General features: G+C 44.9%; 1 protein-coding gene across 5 annotated transcripts; it reads left to right on the top strand.

Annotated features, from left to right (window-relative positions):
* Nucleotides 1–2,616: 2,616 nt before the first annotated feature.
* LOC125449227 (gastrula zinc finger protein XlCGF7.1-like) lies at nucleotides 2,617–22,117 on the top strand. Of its 5 annotated transcripts, none has more exons than XM_059641452.1 (4): nucleotides 2,617–2,683; nucleotides 3,060–3,182; nucleotides 17,364–17,486; nucleotides 20,892–22,117. In XM_059641452.1, the coding sequence occupies exons 2-4, from the start codon at nucleotides 3,070–3,072 to the stop codon at nucleotides 21,559–21,561; spliced, it is 906 nt and encodes a 301-aa protein (XP_059497435.1). In that variant the 5' UTR covers nucleotides 2,617–2,683; nucleotides 3,060–3,069; the 3' UTR covers nucleotides 21,562–22,117. The 5 variants fall into 5 exon arrangements, with proteins under 5 accessions (XP_059497435.1, XP_048380885.2, XP_059497434.1 ...); XM_048524928.2 differs by having other exon boundaries at nucleotides 2,632–2,742; XM_059641451.1 differs by having other exon boundaries at nucleotides 2,638–2,785.
* The last annotated feature ends 273 nt before the right edge of the window (nucleotides 22,118–22,390 follow it).

Here is a 22,390-nt window from a genome sequence, read left to right on the forward strand (position 1 = left end):
ATGAGGGAAGGAGCAGCAGTGCCTGCCACAGCCACTTGGGTTTTAGCAGCAGCCTTCGAGGCAGGGCAATTCCTCTGGAGGTGTCCCACCTCCTTGCAGGCATGACACTGCACACCTGCACCGAACAGAACACCTGGGAAGCGGTACCCTCATGCTCAACCATTAAAGTGCCTTCCGTGACCTCCTCCCGGGCCAGTCAGATGAAAACCTGCCACCGCTTCCAGCGACGGGTGTCAAGCGGGCGTCAAATCCACATTAATACCATTGGGCTGCAGGGTTCCCAAGCGGAATATGAGTTGCTATTCCTGCAACCTTCGGGTGGCATCGTTGTGGCACTGCAGGAAGTCCAGGATGGACATGTTTGTCTAAGGAGTGGGTAGGGGAGTTGAAATGGTTCACGACTGGGAGGTGCAGTTGTTTATTGCGAAACGAGCATAAGTGATCTGCAAAGTGGTCCCCAAGCCTCCGCTGGGTTTCCCCGATGTAGAGGAAGCTACAACGGGTACAGCGGATGCAGTATACCACACTTGTAGATGTGCAGGTGAACATCTGCTTGATGTGGAAAGTCTTCTTGGGGCCTGGGATGGGGTGAGGGAGGAGGTGTGGGGGCAAGTGTGGCACTTCCTGCTGTTGCAGAGGAAAGTGCTTGGTGTGGTGGGGCTGGAGGGGAGTGTGAAGCAGACAAGGGAGTCACAGAGAGAGTGGTCCCTCCAGAAAGCAGACAAGGGTGGGGATGGAAAAATGTCTTTGGTGGTGGGGCCAGATTGTAGATGGCCAAAGTGTCGTAGGTATCAATGTCGATTTCACAAGCTTCAGAATCTCCCCTCCCCCTAGTGCATCTCAAAACCAGCCCAGCTCATCCCCGCCTCCCTAACCTGTTCTTCCTCACACCTATCCCCTCCTCCCACCTCTAACCACACCCCCACTTCCTACCTACTAACCTCATCCCGCCCCCTTGACCAGTCCATCTTCCCCGGACTGACCTATCCCCTCCCTACCTCCACACCTACACTCACCTCTACTGGCTCCATCCCCGCACCTTAAACTTGTCCGTCTCCTCTCCATATCCATCTTTGATCCGCCTCCCCCTCTATCCCTACTTATTTCAGAACCCTCTCCCCATCCCCCTTTTTCTGATGAAGGGTCTAGACCTGAAACGTCAGCTTTTGTGCTCCTAAGGTGCTGTTTGGCCTGCTGTGTGTACTTTTCTCTAAATCTATTCGTCATCACACTTAGTGTCTCTTGTGTGCCCTCAATGACATTAATTCTAACAGCTCTCAATAGCCCTTTAGTGGTTAAACAGGGAGATCAAGTTTGAGAGTCACGAGGTTTTGGTGCAGCTCTACAAAACCCTGGTGAGACCACACTTGGAATATTGTGTCCAGTTCTGGTCGCCCTATTATAGGAAAGATGTGGAAGCTTTGGAGATGATGCAATGGAGGTTTACCAGGATGCTGCCTGAACCGGAGGGCTTGTCTTACAAGGAGAGGTTGACTGAGCTTGGACTTTTCTCTCTGGAGAGAAGGAGGAAGAGAGGTGACCTGATCGAGGTGTACAAGGTAATGAGAGGTATGGATAGAGTCGATAGCCAGAGACTTTTCCCCAGGGCAGGATTGACTACCACGAGGGGTCATAGTTTTAAGGTGTTGGGAGGAAGGTATAGAGGACACATCAGAGGGAGGTTCTTCACTGACAGAGTTGTGAGCGCATGGAATACTTTGCCAGTGATAGTCGTGGAAGCAGTCATTAGTGACATTTAAGTGACTGCTGGACATACACATGGACAGCAGTGAATTGAGGGGAATGTAGGTTAGGTTATTTTGTTTTTGTATTAGGATTAATCCAGGGCACAACATCGTGGGCCAAAGGGCGTGTATTGTGCTGTACTTTTCTACGTTCTATATTAAAATAAATTACCTTTCCTTACCCACAGATTTAATCTTAACAATATTAATAATTTTAATACAAAACATGCAAAAAAATATAAATACCAAAAAGAAATCAAATATTTGACTGAAAAAGACAAGAAAAACTCCTCCTCAAATAATCCGATGTACAGCTTTCAATCTCAGATAAACATAATTCTTCAGAGCCATCCACATATAGGCGTCTTCTCTATCCCAAATGGCTGATGAATCTGTCTGGTACATTATGTCTATAATTCCACAGCTAATGTGACGCAATTTGAACCCGTGTCCTTGCATTTGTTTCAGAGATAGTAGGAACTGCCGATGCTGGAGAATCTTAGAAAATAAGGTGTGGAGCTGGATGAACACAGCAGGCCAAGCAACATCAGAGGAGCAGGAAAGCTGACGTTTCAGGCCTAGGCCCTTCTTCAGAAAAAAGTGAGAGACAACAAGGTGTGCACAGCAGGCCAGGCAGCATTACAGTCAAGACCCGAAAAGTCAGCTTTCCAGTTTCTCTGATACTGCCTGGCCTGCTCCATTCCTCCAACTCCACACTATTATCACCGCTAACTGCACATGGCCCGGAATGCAGAGGCGGGGCCACGGATGATCGACGGCTACATTAACCAATAGATGGAGGGTGTGTGGCGTTGTTTTTCATCAATAGACATAGGTGGTGGGCGTGGTTTGTGGGGGGCTGACGCGTGAAGACGCGTTCGGACCAGAGAGCATGCGCAGAGTCGTTAGGCTTGTAGTATGGTCACATGGTGCTGAAGGTGGGAAGCTACTGAAAAGGATGAGTTACAACTAAGTGCAGGAGAGAAATTGTGACCTTGTAAGACTGAGATTCGTGATAAAGCTTGAAAGAAATGCTTCCAGTACGCATTTGCATTAAGCCGAGCAGTGATTGCGGTCCTTCTGCGCGCAACTAGGCCCACGTTAGCCGTCGCCATTTTTATTGGGGGCAAAATTCAGTGGGACGCATGTGTGGGCTTCATTTTAATAGGGAGCAAAATGTAGGCGGGCACTTGCGCAGCTTCACGTTTCATTTAATGAGTGTGGGAGGACTAAATTCGAGCCAAGCGAGCTGTTTGGTTGTTCTGAGTTTCTGACTTTGACTTGCGCTCTTTTTCCCCTACATTCCTTTTGCAGAATATCAAATATGAAGGCTTTGCAAATAGGAAATGCACCCCAAGCATCACAGGAAGATATGAGTGAATCAGTTGATTCATCAGGACCTGAATATCGTTGGTCTTTGACAGTGGAAGGACAAAGGTTTGTTCTTTTCTTGGGTACATGTTTTAAGTATCAGTGTAGTTATGCTGCATATCCTGGTTGGACCATTGAAGTCCATAAGACATAGGAGTGGAAGTAAGGCCATTCGGCCCATCCAGTCCACTCTGCCATTTAAATCATGGCTGATGGGCATTTCAACTCCACTTCCCTGCACTCTCCCTGTAGCCCTTGATTCCTTGTGAGATCAAGAATTTGTCGATCTCTGCCTTGAAGGCATCTAACGTTCTGGCCTCCACGCACTCCGTGGCAATCAATTCCACAAGACCACCACTCTCTGGCTGACGAAATGTCGTCTCATTTCCGTTTTAAATTTACCCCCTCTAATTTTAACGCTGTGCCCACGGGTCCTAGTTTCCCTGCCTAACGGAAACAACTTCCCAGCGTCCACCCCTTCTAAGCCATACATTATCTTGTAAGTTTCTATTAGATCTCCCCTCAACCTTCTAAACTCTAATGAGTACAAGTCATAGACTCCCTACAGTGTGGAAACAGGCCCTTTGGCCCAACAAGCCCACATGCCCTCAGAGCATCCCTTCCAGACCCATCCCCCTACAACTCATCTAATCTACACATCCCTGAACACTATGGGCAATTTAGCATGACCAATCCACCTAGTCTGCATATCTTTGGACTGTGGGAGGAAACGCACATAGACATGGGGAGAATATTCAGACTCCACACAGTCACCCGAGAGTGGAATTGAACCAGGGGCTGTGAGGCAGCAATGCTAACCACTGAGCCACTGTGCTGACCACATGTGGAGTATATATTCACTGAGCTGTGCAGACTTACCTGGATGCTGCCTAAACTCCAAGAGTTAAATTGTCAACAGAGGTTAAATAATAATGTAAATAATGAGGAGAGGCAGTATTGTACAGACCGAGGCCAGTGAACTGATAAGGTGTCTCTCTGGAGAACGTTCCTAGCCCCCTAAGTTTACTCCTATCAAGTGCCTTTCTTGATTACCCTTTGAGATCATTGATCATCTTCACTTCATCCCACCTTCAGTTTGTGTACTACCACTGGCAGCATAAACAAAGTCTTTGCCCACCCCTACTTCTATTCCAAAACTATATGCGTGGTCTTTGTACCATAACTACTTTTTCTGAATTGATCAATATCTTTTACATGGGTATTAAAACTCCCTTCAATTCCTTTGCATTATGAAGACCAATTTCAGCTTTTCAGACTTGTAGCCAAACTCCCCTATTTACTCTCAAGGACCCTTATGCCTTTACAAAATTTGAAGACCAGAAATGGATGATTGTTCTGACACTAACCTAACAGCTAGAGCATTGTAAAAAGAGTCAGCACTTTTTGTTTTTGTACACGCAATGTCTCTATTGATGAGGTCCAAGGTCATGTATATTTTGCTAATGCTTTCTGAGCAAATTCTGTCACATTCAAAGCTCTGTGCACATTAACCCCCAGGTTCTTCAGGCCCTCCACACTCTTCAGAACTGTGCCATTTAAGTATATATTTCTTTTCCCTATTCCTTCTTCCAAAATGCAACATCTTATTGTGACTTCGAGAAGAGGTTACACTGGACCTGGTTTTGGGAAATGAGCCCGGCCAGGTGAGTGACGTTTCAGTGGGGGAGCATTTCGGGAGTAATGATCATAATGTTATGAGTTTTAAGGTACTCCTGGATAGGGATAACAGCAGTTCTCAGGCAAAGGTGTTAAACTGGGGGAAGGCAAGCTAGTATACAACAAAATTAGGCAGGAACTGGAGAGTATTGATTGGAGGTGAATGTTTGAGGGCAGATTCATGTGGGAGTATTTCCAATGGAAGTTGAAAGGAGTTCAGGAGCGGCATGTTCCTGCAAGAATGAAGGATAGGTTTGGCATGTTACATGAACCTTGGATGACCAGGGATGGTATGACTTTGATCAAAAACAAAAAGGAAGCAGACATAAGGCCCAGGAGGATGGGAACTGACGAAGACCTTGAAGTATGTAAGGAAGTAGAAAAGAACTTAAACAGGGAATTAGAAGGGCCAAAAGGGTTGGTGCAAAATTGTTAGCAAACAATATTAAGGAGAATCCCAAGAATTTTTATACATATATAAAAAGCGAGAGGGTAGTCAGGCAAAGGGTTGGAGCCAGAAGAGATAGGTGAGATCCTAAACAAATACTTTGTGTTGGGATTCACCAGAGAGAAGGAATTGGTAGAGGATGATCTCATTCAAATTTAACAACCATGCTTTAGATCGCACAAACCTCGCTTTCAAACATAATGTAAAATTTGTTTGTATTGCAGTCACCCATCCTCAAAAGGTTCTTTCACGGATTATTAAGTAGCTCTTTCTCATTATATAATACTAGATTCAATATGTCCTGTTCTGTAGTCCATTGGGGTTTTTGCTACACATGCTACACTTGCCCCCACACCTCCTCCCTCACCCCTATCCCAGGCCCCAAGATGACTTTCCACATTAAGCAGAGGTTCACCTGCACATCTGCCAATGTGGTATACTGCATCCACTGCACCCGGTGTGGCTGCCTCTACATTGGGGAAACCAAGCGGAGGCTTGGGGACCGCTTTGCAGAACACCTCTGCTCGGTTCGCAATAAACAACTGCACCTCCCAGTCGCAAACCATTTCCACTCCCCATCCCATTCTTTAGATGACATGTCCATCATGGGCCTCCTGCAGTGCCACAATGATGCCACCCGAAGGTTGCAGGAACAGCAACTCATATCCCGCTTGGGAACCCTGCAGCCCAATGGTATCAATGTGGACTTCACCAGCTTCAAAATCTCCCCTTCCCCCACCGCATCCCAAAACCAGCCCAGTTCGTCTCCTCCCCCCACTGCACCAGACAACCAGCCCAGCTCTTCCCCTCCACCCACTGCATCCCAAAACCAGTCCAACCTGTCTCTGCCTCCCTAACCGGTTCTTCATCTCACCCATCCCTTCCTCCCACCCCAAGCCGCACCTCCATCTCCTACCTACTAACCTCATCCCACCTCCTTGACCTGTCCATCTTCCCTGGACTGACCTATCCCCTCCCTACCTCCCCACCTATACTCTCCTCTCCACCTATCTTTTCTCTCCATCTTCGGTCCGCCTCCCCCCTCTCCGTATTTATTCCAGAACCCTCACCCCATCCCCCTCTCTGATGAAGGGTCTAGGCCCGAAACGTCAGCTTTTGTGCTCCTGAGATGCTGCTGGGCCTGCTGTGTTCATCCAGCCTCACATTTTATTGTCCTGTTCTGTAGTTGGCTCTTCCACAAACTCTAGAAAACCATCTGTAAGGCAGTCCTAAGAACTTGCCCTCCACCTTAGCCTTAGTGCTCTGCTGAATTATCTAGTCCACACACAGATTGAAGTGATCCATTATCACTGTGTTGAACATGCTACAAGTTTCTCTCATCTCCTTGTCCATTCCACGGCCTCCCCTACCACTACTGGCACAGAAATAACTCCCAACCAATGTCTGCTACTGCTTGCTGTTTCTCAGTTTAATGCAACAAATTTTACATGTTTTTATTTCCCATCTGAGATCCTCCCTTACTAATGTACTGATCCCATCTATGAGAACTACACCTCCTTTTCTTTCTTATCGGTCTTTAACATCATATCTCTTGAATATTCATTTCCCAGTCCTGGTAACTGTAGGGCCATGTTTCGGTAATATAGCAGTTATATCATTACAATTTACCTGTGTTTGTGCATTTAGATTGTCTATCTTGTTGCAAATGCTACATGCATTCAAGTAGATTGCTTTAATTTTTGTCTTTTTGACATTATTCTGCATTTTAAGAATTTAAAATGCTCAGTTTTGTGTCTCCTGCCTTCTGATCACGCTCGCAGCTTTGCAACTTATTACCAGCTTAACGCCTTTCCGATTTTGTCTACCCCTCAGGTTCTTATTGCCTGACAAGCTAGTGTCCAACACCGACAGTACCAGCAAATCTCCCTGTGAAAATATCAGTTCTGTGAAGATATAACCCTCCAGCTAACCATATTTATTCATAGGTATGACACAAAGGCAAGTATATTGAGGTTGCTCAGAGGTCAGGCATATTCATATTACATGGTGGGAACAGATTCAAGAGGGCTAAAGGATCGATTCGTAGAATCATAGAAACTCACAGCAGAAAGAGTCAATGCAACCCTTTGTGCTGAAACTTACTTTGAAAGAGCTACTTTGCTTAATTCCCGAAACCCAGTTTTCTGTGTCAATTTGCAAATTCTTCATTCTCAAATACCAGTCAACTCCCCTTTTAAAATTCTTCAAAGAGTAAAGTGCCACAACTTTTTCAGGTGGAGCATTCCAGATCCTGACAATTCTCTGGTGCAGAAACTGCTAAACTCTGCATTGAGTCTGGAAGGTTGTCAAGTGCTGAATCGAAGGATGAGCGACTGTTCCTTGAGCACTCACTCAGCCTCACTGAAAAAGTGCAAGAGATGTAGGACAGAAGGTCAGAGCAGGACTGGAGAAGTAAGAGGGCAAGGGACCAGCAAGCAAGCTACTTTTGCAGACCAAGTGGGAGGTCATTAAATAAAATGATTTTCCAGGCTCTGTTTACTATATGATGACATCGGGTACAATACAGTAACAGAATTGCAGGAAGTACAACTGGTCAATAATTTGCTTCATCCCCTGAAATCTTCAGAATAGCCCAAACAATGATATTCTATTTGAAGAGTAAAGGTAAGGAAGACTCAATGTGGATGATGCAGGAGGTATTTTTCACTGTCTGGATGGGGGTGGGCAGGGGCAGGGTGTGGAGCCATGGGACACAGTCTCAGAATAAGAGCTTGGCTATTTGGGACTGAGATCAGGAGGAATTTCTTCACTCAGACTGTTTGGAATTTGTTATGCAGAGGGCTGTGGAATCTCGGTAATTGAGTATATTCAAGATTGATAGATTCATAGATTATGACATAGAAAATAGGAACAGGAGGACCATTCAGCCCTCAAACCTGTTCCACCATTCAATATGATCATGTCTGATTGTCCAACTTAGTATCCTGTTCCTGCTTTTTCCCCTTACTCTTTAATCCCATTCATCCTAAGAAGTAAATCTATCTCTTGATGTTTTAGCACCTAAACTGGTTTCTGTTGCAGCAAGGCCATACCTGGCAACAAATATAGAAAGGGATGAGGGGTTCATGCTGGTTTATGACTTTGAGGTAGATGATCAGCTGTTATCTAGATGTATGGCATAGCAAGTTCATGGGGATGAATGGCCACCACCTTTCTTTATCTTGTTTACAAATCAAAGCAAACCAATTGTTAGAATATTAATTCTACCCCAGTCATAGGGATTTTTAATATCAGCTAAAATAAATCACAACTATCCGTGAAAATGGTTCAGTCCTGGTTGCGATTAACTGCAAAATCCAAAACCTGCTGTCCCTTATTGGTATTTTGAATTAATTCAAAGATGTTATGAAGCAATTCTGGAGCAGGTGGGACTTGAATCTGGGCCTTCTGGTCTGGAGGTAATGACACTACCACTGTACCACAAGACCTCTCCGCTGTCACTTGTGAACTTGTAGTGCCTCAGTAAATCAGGTGATTAATTAAACCCCTTTTCACATTGAGCACATGAATGGTCTCTCTCCAGTATGAACTTAATGATATGTGTCTTGAAGGTGACAGAGCACCCATATACCAGTGCTGCTTATCTTTTGAGGCAAATTCTGTCAAAGTTTTCACTGAATCACAGATACCATTACCACCCACCCCAGCTCTCTCTCGTGTTAACAAGGTGTAGAGCTGGATGAACACAGCAGGCCAAGCAGCATCATAGGAGCAAGAAGGCTGATGTTTCAGGCCTAGACCCTTCATGTGTTGTGTAGGTCCAAACCAGGTGACAGGTTCTCTTTCCTGACTGATAGCGAACGAGTTGGAATTTTATAATGATTCGACAGTTCTTGTGGTCAGTTTATCATGGGCCAGCCCATAAATTACTAGTTTTGTCCAGCTGAATTTCTCAACTTGTCTTTGTGTTTTCGTGAGCTCTTTCAGTCCTGTTGTTCCTGTTTTTAAGTACACAGGGTTTTGGAAGGGGAGGACTTGGGAAGCTCAAATCAAACATCATGTCAAGATCTGACAAAGACTTAGTTGATTTGATTTATTATTGTTGCGTGTACTGAGATATAGTGAAAGGTATTTTTTCGTGTGTGACCCAAGTAAATCACGCCTTTATAGGTACATCAGAATAACAAAATAGAATGCAGATTATAGTATTACAGGGGCGATGTTGTGATCCAGCAGATCAGGCTCATAAGGATGGCCCGTGGGTCCAGCCTGCAGCTGGGAGAGGGGAGATAGTGTCTCAAGACAGAGGAGGAGTTGTTGGAGAGTGAGTGAGTCAAGGAGTTGGTAGTTGCCCTGGACACAGAGTAAGTTTTAAATCTTCACTTTTCTGGGGCTTTTGTGCCACAGTGGCAGAGGGCTCAGAGGCTCCAGGGTCAAGTCCCACCTACTCTGGAGGTGTATACAGCATCAATTAACAGGTTGATTTTAAAAATAACTAAAAATTGAACTAAGGGGCTCATGTCTGCAGTGACAGTATCCCTCGACGTACCGAGATGTGTAGTAATTATTCTGAGCAGGTTGGTTCAAAAATATCTGAATCTATTGGCATTCAATGAGTGAGATCCCTGAAATCTGCCCTTCTTCAGTTCTGAAAAAGTCATATCAGACTTCAAACACTCGCTGTTTCTCTCCGCAAAGATGCTGCCAGACCTCCTGAATTTGTCCAACATTTGCTATTTGCATTTATAATCTGCCATCTGGTTCAGTCTACTCCAGACTTATAGCAATGTTGTTGATCCTTAACAGCTCTCTGAAACGGCTGAGAAAATCACTTAGTTCAAGGACAGTTCAGGATGGATGACAAACCTGTGACAATCTCGGCAATATTTACATCCCTTGAAAGATTGGTGAGAAAATGAGAGGGAGGATGAAATAACTCTACAGAGTCTCACTTTATCTACACGTGCAATCACTGCATCCCTCCCCCTCTAAGGGGTGTGGAATAAGGATGTATGCCTGATCTTTCTTCTTTCACCCTTGCATGCTTTCATACCTGGAGCATCTCGGAAAATATTCAAGATAACGAAGTGTAGAGCTGGATGAACACAGGAGGCCAAGCAGCATCTTAGGAGCACAAAAGCTGACGTTTCGGGCCTAGACGCTTCATTATAAATGAGGGAGGGGGGAGGGTTCTGAAATAAATAGGGAGAGAGGGGGAGGCAGATCAAAGATGGATAGGGGGGGAAGATAGGTGGAGAGGAGACAGACAAGTTAAAGAGGCGAGGATGGAGCCAGTAGAGGTGAGTGTAGGTGGGGAAGTAAGGAGGGGCTAGGTCAGTCCGGGGAGGATGGACAAGTCAAGGGGGCGGGATGAGGTTAGTAGGTAGGAAATGGGATGTGGCTAGAGGTGGGAGGAGGGGCTACCTGAGAGGAAGAACAGGTTAGGGAGGTGGGGATGAGCTGGGCTGATTTTGGGTAGCAGTAAGGGGAGGGGAGATTTTGAAGCTTGTGAAATCCACATGGATACCATTGGGCCGCAGGATTCCCAAGCAGAGTATGGATTTCAACTGTCCAAGCAGTTGTGTACAGCAGTGGTATTTCTGATTCACTTCTCCCCACTTCAGGTCTGGGAAGATCAGATTTAACCTGTTGCAGAGTCTTCTCTGCTGGAGCTGTCCCTGTAGCTGCATGAGGTGTGGTCCGATAATCAAACTAGAACTGTGACAGTTGGGTATCGAGTAAAGCTGTAGGCTGCCTCCTTAAGCATGCTTTCAAAGTTTGGACTGCTCTTTCTGCCAGATCATTGGACCATGGATGGTATGATCTTTAGATTAGATTAGATTCCCTACAGTGTGGAAACAGGCCCTTCGGCCCAACAAGTCCACACTGCCCTTGAAGCATCCCACCCAGACCCATCCCCCCCATAACCCACACACCCCTTTATATGCCAAATGCCATTCAACTTTAGAAGGACACAATCTCCTTGCCGGTAAATGATGGCTCATTGACTGTGACCAACGCTTCTAGGAGCCTGTGTATTGCAAAGGATTCATACAGCTTTTCTACTGTCATCCCCGTGTTTGACGAATGAACTCTATTCATATCCAACCACTTTGAGTGGGTGTCCATTACAGGGCCGGCATTGTTGGTGTATAACTGAGTCCAGGGTTTATTGGCCAATCCCATGAATGTGGTGGAGCTGCTGGTAGCAATTTTGGTCCTTGTGGGCACTGCGCCACCAATGGGGCTATGTGTGCATCTAATCCTGGCCACCAGACATAACTCCTCACGAATATCTTCATTTTCGACACCCCTGGATGACCCTGGTGGAGTTCAGCCAATACCTGGCAACGATCTTTCTCAGGACAACCACTGTTACACCCCATAATAAAATGCTGTCCTCTATAGTGATCTAGTCTGGCCAGGTCCGCAAACATTTCACTTCTGGTCATGATGGCCCTTTTGTTTCCCCCATCACCACCTGCTGTCTAAGTTTTGCTGGGACAGGATCTTTTTCTGTCCATCGTCTGATCGTCAGTGGTGACTGGGCTAGTATCCATAAAATTTAAAACCAGAATTGACTGCTCCAATAGTGACACCACCGGTGGTGTATCTACCAGCATGAGGTGGCTCAAGACATCTGCATTTGCTACTTGGCTTCCCACATGATGTTCTAACTTGTAATTGTTCTTGGATTGAGAGGACACTGCTGAATTCAACCTGCAGCTATAGATGGCATGGCCTTGTCTTCTTTGAGTATTCCTAGCAGTGGCTTGTGGTCTATTACTACTAAATATTTACATCCGTTAAGGTATTGGTGGAACTAACTGACTCCAAATGTGACCGCCCACCTTCCTTTTCTATCCGGGTGTATTTGCACTCTGCATCAGCCAAAGTCCGGGAACTATTTGCTGTTGGGCCACCAGTGAGCCAGCACTACCCCAATATCATGTGGGGTGGCATCTAGAACTCCCTTGAGATCACAATGTGCCAACAGCTTAAACGACTGTAGCTGCTTTTTCACTTCCATAAAGGCTAATCATCATTTCCAAGGCTGTCTCTTTTTCAAAAGCAGATGTCAGAGTGGAAGCCAGGTTACATATGAACTCTCCATGATGATTCACCAATCCACGGAAAGACCTAAGGTCCAGTACAGACGTGGGAGTTCGGGCCGGTTTGATCCACTTAATTTCCCTTCTGAGGTGTATGGCCACTGGGGACAAATGTCTAAGGACTATGTGCAAGTTCTCTAAATGCTTCTTGTTGGGTTTCTCTGTTATTAGCAAATCATCCAGATAAATGACGATCTGGAGTAGACTTTGTAAGATGTTCTCCATTGTCTGCTGAAAAGTGGTAGACAAATGGTAGTCATGTATATTGATATAAACACTGATGGTATTAATTGTAGCATAATTCTGGGAATCCTCATTTTAAAAGCAATTGCAGGTACGCTTGGCTCATGTCCATGTTCGTGAAGGACAGCTCCCCCCACGTCCCCAACCACCAGCTTTGCATATAAGTCCTCTATGCAAGGGGCTGGGTATTTATTCAGCAATGATAAGCAGTTTGCTGTTTGTTTAAAATCCCCACAAAAGCAACCTGACGTGTTGGGCTTCACAATTGGTACAACTGACCTCACAAGCAAAGAGATATTTCCCTCGCGCCCCCCCAACCATCTGCCTTTTATAGGAACCTCTCACTCCACGACTCCCTCACCTGCTCCACATTCCCCACTATCCCCACCACAGCCAGCACTTTTCCCTGCAACCGCAGGAAGTGCTACACCTGCCCCTACACCTCCGCCCTAACCTCTATTCAAAGCCCAAAACAAACCATTCATATCAGATGGGTTCACCTGAACATCCATCAACCTGGCCTACTGTATCTACTGCTCCCAATGTGGCCTCCTCTGCATCGGTGAGACCAAGCTTAGACTCAGACCGTCTCGTAGAGCATCTGTGCTTTGTACGTGACAAAGACAACACCTTCCAGTCGCTAACTATTTCAGTTCCCCTTCCCACTCCCTGGGTGCCATGTTCATCTTGACTTCTTCCAGTATCACAATGAAACTGCCTGCAAACTGGAGGTGCAACACCTCATATTCTGCCTCAGGACACTATAGCCCAATGGCCTAAACATGGAATCCACCAGTTTTAAAATCTCCCCACCGCTGGCCTCATCTCACCTCAACCCTCCCTCTTACCCCTGCCTCCTGACACAATCTGTCCCAACTTCTCTCCTACCTATATGCCCCACCCATCCCACTGACCAAACGCCACCACTTTGTATCTACACTCACTTATCACCATTCCACCTAACTTCCCCAGCCCCGTCCCTCCTGGGGAGTGTTGTTGTGCAAAGAGACCTTGGGATGCAGGTTAATAGTTCATAAAAAGTGAAGTCACAAGTGGACTGCATTGTGAAAACAGGATTTGATATGTTTGCCTTTATTGGCCAAAGCATTGATCAAATGAGTCGAAGGGTTATGTTGCAGCTATATAGGATATTGGTTAAACTACTTTTATAAGAGAGCATTCAGTTCTGGTCTCCCTGCTGTAGGAAAGACATTCTGAAACTTGAAAGGGTTCAGAAAAGATCTACAAGGATGTTGCCAGGGTTGGAGACTTTGAACTATAGGGAGAGGCTGAATAGGCTGGAACTATTTTCCCTGGAGCGTCAGAGGCTGAGTGTTGACTTTAGACATGTATAAAATCATGAGGGGCATGGATAGGGTGAGTAGCCAAGGCCTTTCCCCAGGGTAGGGGAGTGTAAAACTAGAGGAAATAAGTTTAACGGGAAAGATTTAAAAGGTTCCTAAGGGGCAACCTTTTCAGAGGGTGGTGCATGTATGGGATTAGCTGCCGTTGGAAGTGGTGAAGGCTGGTATAATTAACAACATTTAAAGGGCACTTGGATGGATACATAAATAGGAAGGATTTAAGAGTGATGTGGGCCAAATGCTGGCAAATAGGACTAGATTAAGTTTGGATATCTAGGCGGCATGGATGAGTTGGACCAAAGGATTGGTTTCCATGCTGTCCATCTCTATAACTGTATACCTGTAGCACCTACAATGGCTTGCCAGCCTGGATCCTAAAGAAAATGTTAATTGTTTGACAGAAGCTTGGCTTTGTTCTGGGGTGTTGACCTTGAGTCCCTCTGTTCAGGATACGTCCTGAGTAAAGCTATGTAATTGTCCTTCAAGCTCAGTCGGCCTGGCAAGAGTGTCCACTTCCGTTTCCATTGGCATATCCTGTAGCTTGTTCCATTCGCTGTGTTTTCTAATGACAAAACCATTTGTAGTGCCAGTTTCCAAGTCTAGTTGTGTGTCAGGAAGTAGGCACTTTTGCTTGGTGACAACACTAATCCCATTTTCATTGCCACTGAAATAACTCCACAGGGGCCGGTATCTTATCACCAAGACACCCTTCATTTTTTTTAAACACATGCATAGTCCTTGCCACTGGTCCGGGTTCCTCAGAGCTAACTCAGAGTGAACAGAAGCCCTGATACTCTGTTTGTATCTGTCAGCCAGGGCTCCCTGATAGGACCAGGTTAAAGCCCCAATCAGGGAACTCATGTTTGGTAGTTGAGATCTATCTGGCTGACTCATTACAGTCACTGCAGAGGAATTGCAGACTTAAATTTCCCAGGCTGTTCTCAGAGAGTCAGCTGACTGGGAAATACCACAAGGTTCTACTGCATTGTTTGAGTCTATGCTGCTTCAACTCTTCTGTGGCCATCATGAAATTGGCACCAGTTTCCTGTCCAGGGCAACGTGTAGAATTTATAAGCCTCTCCCTAAGAATCACCTCATGGATATCTTCTAATCAATCTATTCAGAGCTGTTATGACAACTCTGGGGTGGGTGGGGCTTGAAACCTGGCCTGCAAGCTCAGAGGTACATTAACAATCACTGCACCAAAAGAGGCCCTTATCCTCACTCACCTTCCTTTTTTTGGTATCTGGAAGTGTTATCATGCATAACTGAATGGCTTTTTTCCCCCCCACCTCCAAATCACCCACAGTGTTTGTTATTAATTAACCACCACAAGTAAATCGTCCATGTTTTTCATTTGTTCAACTTGCATGCAAAGTCGAAGAAAGAATGGCTATGAAAAGCTATCCTCAAACTCTCAAGTTAAATCATCACCAGTTGTAAATAGCCTAACAGAAGGATCAAGCAATGCCCGTGAAGGGCAATACCAACAAAAGATGAGGGAGGGCTAAATCAAAATGGAATTATACAGAAATAAAACACTGTACTTCCCTGAGATGCCCACCTCTGTCTCTGCAAGGACACCCAGGTGTAAATGTAGCTGTGGAAATGGCCAGACAGTTAGCAGCCAATAAATCCCTCTCTTGCCTGCTTTCTGACCCTGTCAATGGCTATCTTGGCCAGGCCCAGGTGCAGACTCACAAAGAGGTCGTCTGACTTGGCCGCACCCCTCCATACCAAATGCCCAAAGATCAAGCATGTAGGGCTAAAGTACGACCAAGAGCACACCAAAAGATTGTTCAAATACCTAAAAAGACAATCATCCTGAACAACATATACGTGGTCAACAGTTCAGCAAAATAAATAGTTGGTTTGTGAGTCTGTGAGCCACAACGTGAAGTTACATGGGTTTGCTACATACAACACCCTCCACTCAGGAGCCCAAGGGAAAGCTGGAAGACCTCCACTGTCCGGCAATTAACAAGAAGCATGCAAGGTGTGTCTGGGCAGTGAATAAAGGATCTGGAAGTGAACTATATGTAGCAGCAGCCTAAAAATATTCTTCACCAGGCAGAAGGACACAGATGTTCCCATAAGGCAGCTCAGATTGTTGGGTATGGGCTCCTGAGGGAGGTTCAGGAACTTAGGCCTGTTGTGAAATTTAAACAAGAATATATGCAGGGAAAATCCCTGAGTGCCCTCCAAATAGTGCAACGTTGTGTCCAAACACTGCCATTTCTAGGTGATGGATTGTATCAGCCAGGAACTGGATGTCCACTGGTGCCTTTATTTACCAATTTCTGTGGTAGTGCCTAGCCACAGGCCCCCTACAACCCAGAGGGTTCCCAACTTTGATCATTCCATGGCTGTCCCTCCTCGTAGAATCCCTACAGTGTGGAAACAGACAGACCCTTTGGCCCAACAAGTCCATACTTACCCTTGCAGCACGCTACCCAGACCTATTCCCCTAGAACCCACCTAATCTACACACCCCTGAACACAATGGGCAATTTAGCATGGCCAATCCTCCTAGCCTGCACATCTTTTGACTGTGGGAGGAAACTGGACCACTCGGACAAAACCCGCGCAAACACGGGGAGCGTATGCGAACTGCACACAGTCGACCTAGAGTGGAATCGAACCCAGGTCCCTGGCGTTGTGAAGCAACGGTGCTAACCACTATGACACCGCCATCAGCAACTGGAACCTACAATGACGAAGGTGTGGAATATTTGGCCCTTTTTCATTTTTGAATCAATCTGTTCAGAGATATTATTATATATCTCTGGAGCAGACAGGACTTGAACCGGTGTCTCTAAGCCCAAAGGTGGAGACACTTTTGCTGTACCACAGGCGATGCTGATGTTCAGTCATATGAATGGAGCGCAATTGATTGACGGGGGCTGCGAACCAATTACTGCGGGCTCGGGTTGGTTTGCAAACCAGTTAGGATGAATGGTAGGTGGAGCCTTGCTGAATCATGTGACCACTCAAAACTTACGTCTCTGCGCAGGCGCATTTGTGATTTGACGAAATTATGGGTAGTGTGAGTTCTGAGGAGCAAATGTAGATAAATAGCTGATTGCAGGCTAGAAATTGATTTGTTGTCGTTTGGAAAAGTTCAGAAATACCTGGTACAGGCCTCCAGTCTCAAATTGGAAATTATTTGCGCCAAACTGGCCAATACCTGCAAGCCTCACTGGTCTTCCAAAGGCCCAAGTAACGGCGGCCATTTTCATCGGGACAATGGGTAGCAGGGCGCACGCGCGGTCATCCTGGACAGACGGGGAAGCGTGAAGGGGGAGCAAATATACATATATATATATATATATCTCTCTCTCTCTCTCTATATATATATACCAAATCCAAGCAGATAGCTTTTTTTCTTTTCTGAGCTTCTGACCGACATAATAGTGATGACTTTTTGTAACTCCTTTGACAGGATATTATATCGAAAGAATATAAAAATGGGAAACTCAAACCAAGCGTCACACCAAGATCTGACAGAGTCCCTTGAATCATCAGAACACGAAAGTCAGCGACCTTTGACTGTCGAAGGGAAAAGGTTTGTCTGCTGGTTTGTTGGAACAGATTTCGGATATTGCTGTGAATGGATAAGCACCAAGATATTTAAAGCCCTGATTATAGATATTTTCTAAACAATGCTTCTGAGGAAGGGTCACTCAACCTGAAACGTTGGCTCTGATTTCTCCCCAGATGCAGCCAGACCTGACAAGCTTTCCCAGCAAGTTCTGTTTTTGTTTCCGATTTACAGCATCCACAGTTCTTTCTGTTTTTGTTTTCTAAGCAACCTGTTCAGAGACCTGTTGGTGGCACAGTGGCTCAGTGATTAGCACAGCTGCCTCACAGTGCCAGGAACCTGAGTTTGATTCCACTCTTGGGTGACTGTAGAGTTTGTACATTCTCCCTGTGTCTGCGTGGGTTTCCTCCAGGTTCTCCTCTTTGTCCCACATTCCAAAGATGTGCAGTCTATGTGGATTGGCCATGCTGAATTGCCTGTAGTGTTTAGGGATGTGTAGATTGGTGGCCAGGGATGATGTGTAGGGATGTGGTGGGTTATAGGGGGAATGGGTCTGGGTGGGATGTGTTGAAGGTTGATTTGGATTTATGGGGCTGAAGGGCCTGTTTCCACACTAGGGTGAAGATGTTATTACACACCTCTGGAATAGGTGGAACTTGAATCCAGGCATTTTGATCCCAAAGTAAGTGTTCTACAATTTCAGCACAAGAACACTTAAAATCCTCATCATACACTTGCTATATATATCGTTTCTGGGTACCCCATCTTAAGAAGTATTCAATTAAAACAAAAAACTGCAGTTAGACCATAGAACAATACGGCCCACAATATTGTAGAGTTACAGAACATAGATAGGAGGAGGCCATTCAGCCCTTCAAGCCTGCTGCACCATTCTTCACAATCATGGCTGATCATCCAACTCAATAGCATAATCCTGCATTCTCCCCAGAGCCTTTGATCCTGTCCACCCCAAGTGTTATATCTAGTCGCCTCTTGAATACATTCAATGTTTTGGCATCAACTACTTTGTGTGGTAATGTATTCCACAGGCTCATCGTACTTTGGGTGAAGAAATGTCTCTTCATCTCTGACCCAAATCATCTACCCCAAATCCTCATACTGTGATTCTTGGTTCTGGACACACCCACATTTGGGCACATCCTCCCTGCATCTACCCTGTCCAGTCCTGTTAAAATTTTATAAGTCTCTGAGATTCCCCTCATTCATCTGAACTCCCAATCCTGACCTAGTCAATCTCTCCTCAAATATCAGACCCACCATCCCTGGAATCGGCATGGTAAACCTTCACTGCACTCCCTTGAGAGCAAAAGCAGAGAAAGAGGCTGAATAACTCCACGGAGGCTGACATACAATCACCAAATCACCGTTTATTTACCACTGGCTGACTTTGTTACAATCACTACAGAACCCATTTGGACAATCGGACTAGCTGCTCTCTGCTGAGCAATCAAGTCTTTCTCAGCCCCTATTAAATACCCAAATACCTCCAAACTATTTCCTCAAGCTCTAACCCAGTTGCTTTTTTAAATCTCTGTAGGTAATCTGCTGCGTATTACCTCACATTGCCTAAAAAAAGTTTCCTTGAATGTCCTCTGTAACTCCTATTCATAACCTTAATATTTGTATCTCTGAATCCCTGTGTCAGAAACTTTTTCTTTGTCTCATTGTCTAAGTTTGTCACAATCTTGCACACCTCTATCGAATATACCATCCTTTACTTTAAGAAAATAAATTCTTAAGTTTCTGTAACCATTCTGAACAAGGCTCACTGGAAGTCAATGTTAATGCTGTCTTCTCTTCACAGATGTTGCCAGACCTGCTGTGTTTCTCCAACAATTTCTGTTTCTGTTGTTGTTTGTTTCAGATCTCCAGCATCCACAGTTCTTTGTTTTATCTAAGTTTCTCTAAATAGTCCTGTGGTTAAAATTCCTTTCTTCTGGTACTAATGTGGTAAATCCCTTCTGCAAACTGTTGTTGCCTCACTGGTGCTTCATTGAGTCTCAGCATATTTTCCTCTTGTTGAACTTAGTATTTCTGTTTATGAAGCTAGAAACCCAACATATATTTTTTCTAACTGTTCTTGTACACCTTGCCATCACCAAAATGTCTTGTTATGTGAACGCCCAGTTCTCCCTATCCCTACACACACTTTAGATCTCTTCCACTAAGAATAGATTCCCTCCCTGTTCTTTCTGTCTTCTCCATTGTCCACCTTCTCACTGTGAGAGTTCTATTTTTGGAATGTGGAAGATTAAGAATTGATCACTTTAAAGTTTTCACAATATTAACTGGAGTTGACAAAGAAAATATTTTTATGCGTTGGAGAATCTAGCACCAAGGACACAATCCAACAATTAAAGGCATTCCTTTCAGGAGTGAATTACAAAACTCTTCATTTAAAGTTAGTAGAAGTGTGGAACTGACTTCTGTAAATAGCAGTTGATGCTAAGTCATTTGGTAGTTTACATCTGACATTGAGAGATTTTGTTAACCAAAGATTTTTGCTGATAAGGGATAACAGTAGGTCTGTTGAGATTGATTATAGACAAACCTGAAGTAATTGCATCCTGTCAAATACCTGTTGTTACAGAAGCTGCTGAACTCAAAGATGAATCTAAAGACGAGCTGCTGTTCCTCAAACACCCATTGAGTTTCATTGGAACAGTGCAGGAGACCAATGATAGAGAGGTCAAGAGTGAGACTGGAGTGAAGAATTAAAATGACAAATGACCAGAAGCCCACACTGCAGCTTTCCATCTAAGTTGAGGTTGTTCCACAAAATGATCATCCAATCCGTGTTTTGTTTTTCCAATGTGTAGAGCAGACCACTTCATGAGCAGCAAATACAGTTTTACATCACAAAACTGAGAGAACGATGCAAAACATACTTCATTTGACGAGTGAAGGATACAAAATAAAGCAAATTGATTGTAAGAATATTAATTCTATCCCAATAATAGGAATTTTTAACATCAGCAGAACTAGGCTCGCCTCTTAGATTGAACAGTGTTCAGTTCTGCAGTTTCTGGTGAATTCACTGATGTCTCAAAGTTGGATGATAGATCAGATCCCTTCTCTCAAACAGAGCAGGTGAATATGCTGTCTTCAGTTAAACCACTAGTGTATGACTGGGAAGTGATGCTTCTGCCAAGAATCAGTTGGTGGTGGAGAGTTGTAGATATGGAATATTCTGACAAAATTCTCACTGAGTTGCAGATGGATGAAGTCGATCTCCTTTGACCCCCTCCTGCAACTCACCGTCACCATCCATACAGGCCAGAGTATTGTGGAGCCTGAGACTGTGTGTCAGGTTCCCTTCTCTGAACTGCACTGATGGACTAGTGGAGTTTTGATGACAATTCAGCAGCTTTCATGGTCACTTTTTCCTGTTTTAAATTAATTTTACAGAGTTTTGGAAACAGAGGATTTGCAAGCAGGATGCTCGAGCCGAACATCAAATCAAAACCTGACAATGACACCTGATTCAGCAGGACCAGAATATCATCAGGCTTTGAACATGGAAGAATTAGGAACTGTTCACAGTGGGGAGAAGCCATACACATGTCCTGTGTGCGGACGAAGCTTCAGCCGATCATCTAACCTGTGGAAACATAAATGCAGTCACACCAGAGAGAAACCATGGAAATGTTGGGACTGTGGGAAGGGATTTATTTCGCCATCCCATCTGGAAATTCATTGGCGTAGTCACACTGGAGAGAGACCATTCATTTGTGCGGAGTGTGGGAAGGGATTTACTTGTTCATCCAACCTGCTGACACACCAGCGTGTTCACTCTGGGGAGCGGCCATTCACCTGCTCTGAGTGTGAGAAGGGATTCACGTGTTTGTCCAGCCTCCTGACACATCAACGAGTGCATTCTGGGGAGAGACCATTCATCTGCACCGATTGTGGGAAGGGATTCACTTGTTTATCCAACCTGCTAACACACCAGCGAGTTCACTCTGGGGAGAGGCCATTCGCCTGCTCTGATTGTGGTAAGGGATTCATTCGGTTGTCTCACTTGTTAAGACACCAACGAGTTCACACTGATGCAAGAGCTTGCAAGTGTCCAGACTGAGGGAGATTGCATTAATGTTTTCCATAAGGTGTTCACATTGACGTGAGCCCAATTGGATGCTCTTGCTTTGTTCAAGACATAACCTAATTTTATTGTACAACAATGATTTCGTAGTGATAAGAGAAGTTTTAAATGTCTAGACTTGGTGCTCATCCTCAGTTGTCCTAAATGCTGGTCCAGCCAGTGCCGTCCATGTCTCATGAGTAATTTTGGAAGAAAAAGTTGCCAGGAACTTGTACAACACATTCCGCAATCTTGACCTGATAACTGTCGATATGTTCAAACTGAAAAGAGACCATTCAGTTGCTCTCACTTGGACCGCGTTAAAGCAATCGTGCCATCAGTGAAGTTACACTGGGGAAAGGCCACTCATCTACTCCTGGTGTGGAAAGGAATTCACTTTCACATCCAATGTGCCGAGACACCAGTGACTTCTCCAATAACTACTGTGTTTGGGTTTTGCATCCAGTTCTAAATCGTTAGGGTATGCTTCTACTGATAATTAAAAGCTCCAATCCCAATACAGGTGTTAATATTCTGTATAAAAGTCAAATAAATCAGCTTTGTATTCAGTACAAAATGGTGATTTTTTTAAATGTCTTTAATGCAAGTTAATTCTTTTTAAAGGACTCTTCCTGTCCCCATATCTTCATTTTCACCTGTATCGGCTCATGGACCTTCTTTGTCACTAAGATTCTGACGGTCCATTTGGGTGTCCCTTTTTTCCTTTAGCCCAATGAGTCAAATTGTTTCAAAACCCCTGTCTATGACCTGAACCCCTATTTTTCTTTAGTTTTGCCTACCATCAGTTGGAGTGTATTGGAGTGGG

The sequence above is a fragment of the Stegostoma tigrinum genome, chromosome 42, assembly GCF_030684315.1.
Source record: "Stegostoma tigrinum isolate sSteTig4 chromosome 42, sSteTig4.hap1, whole genome shotgun sequence".
Lineage (NCBI taxonomy): Eukaryota > Metazoa > Chordata > Chondrichthyes > Orectolobiformes > Stegostomatidae > Stegostoma > Stegostoma tigrinum.

Bases quoted from the DNA above. Each gene is read 5' to 3' on its own strand.
- LOC125449227 (XM_059641452.1), top strand. From the start codon at position 3,070: ATGAAGGCTTTGCAAATAGGAAATGCACCCCAAGCATCACAGGAAGAT. The intron at 3,183-17,363 runs GTTTGTTCTTTT...CTCCTTTGACAG, and splicing joins TTGACAGTGGAAGGACAAAG to GATATTATATCGAAAGAATA. The intron at 17,487-20,891 runs GTTTGTCTGCTG...TTAATTTTACAG, and splicing joins TTGACTGTCGAAGGGAAAAG to AGTTTTGGAAACAGAGGATT.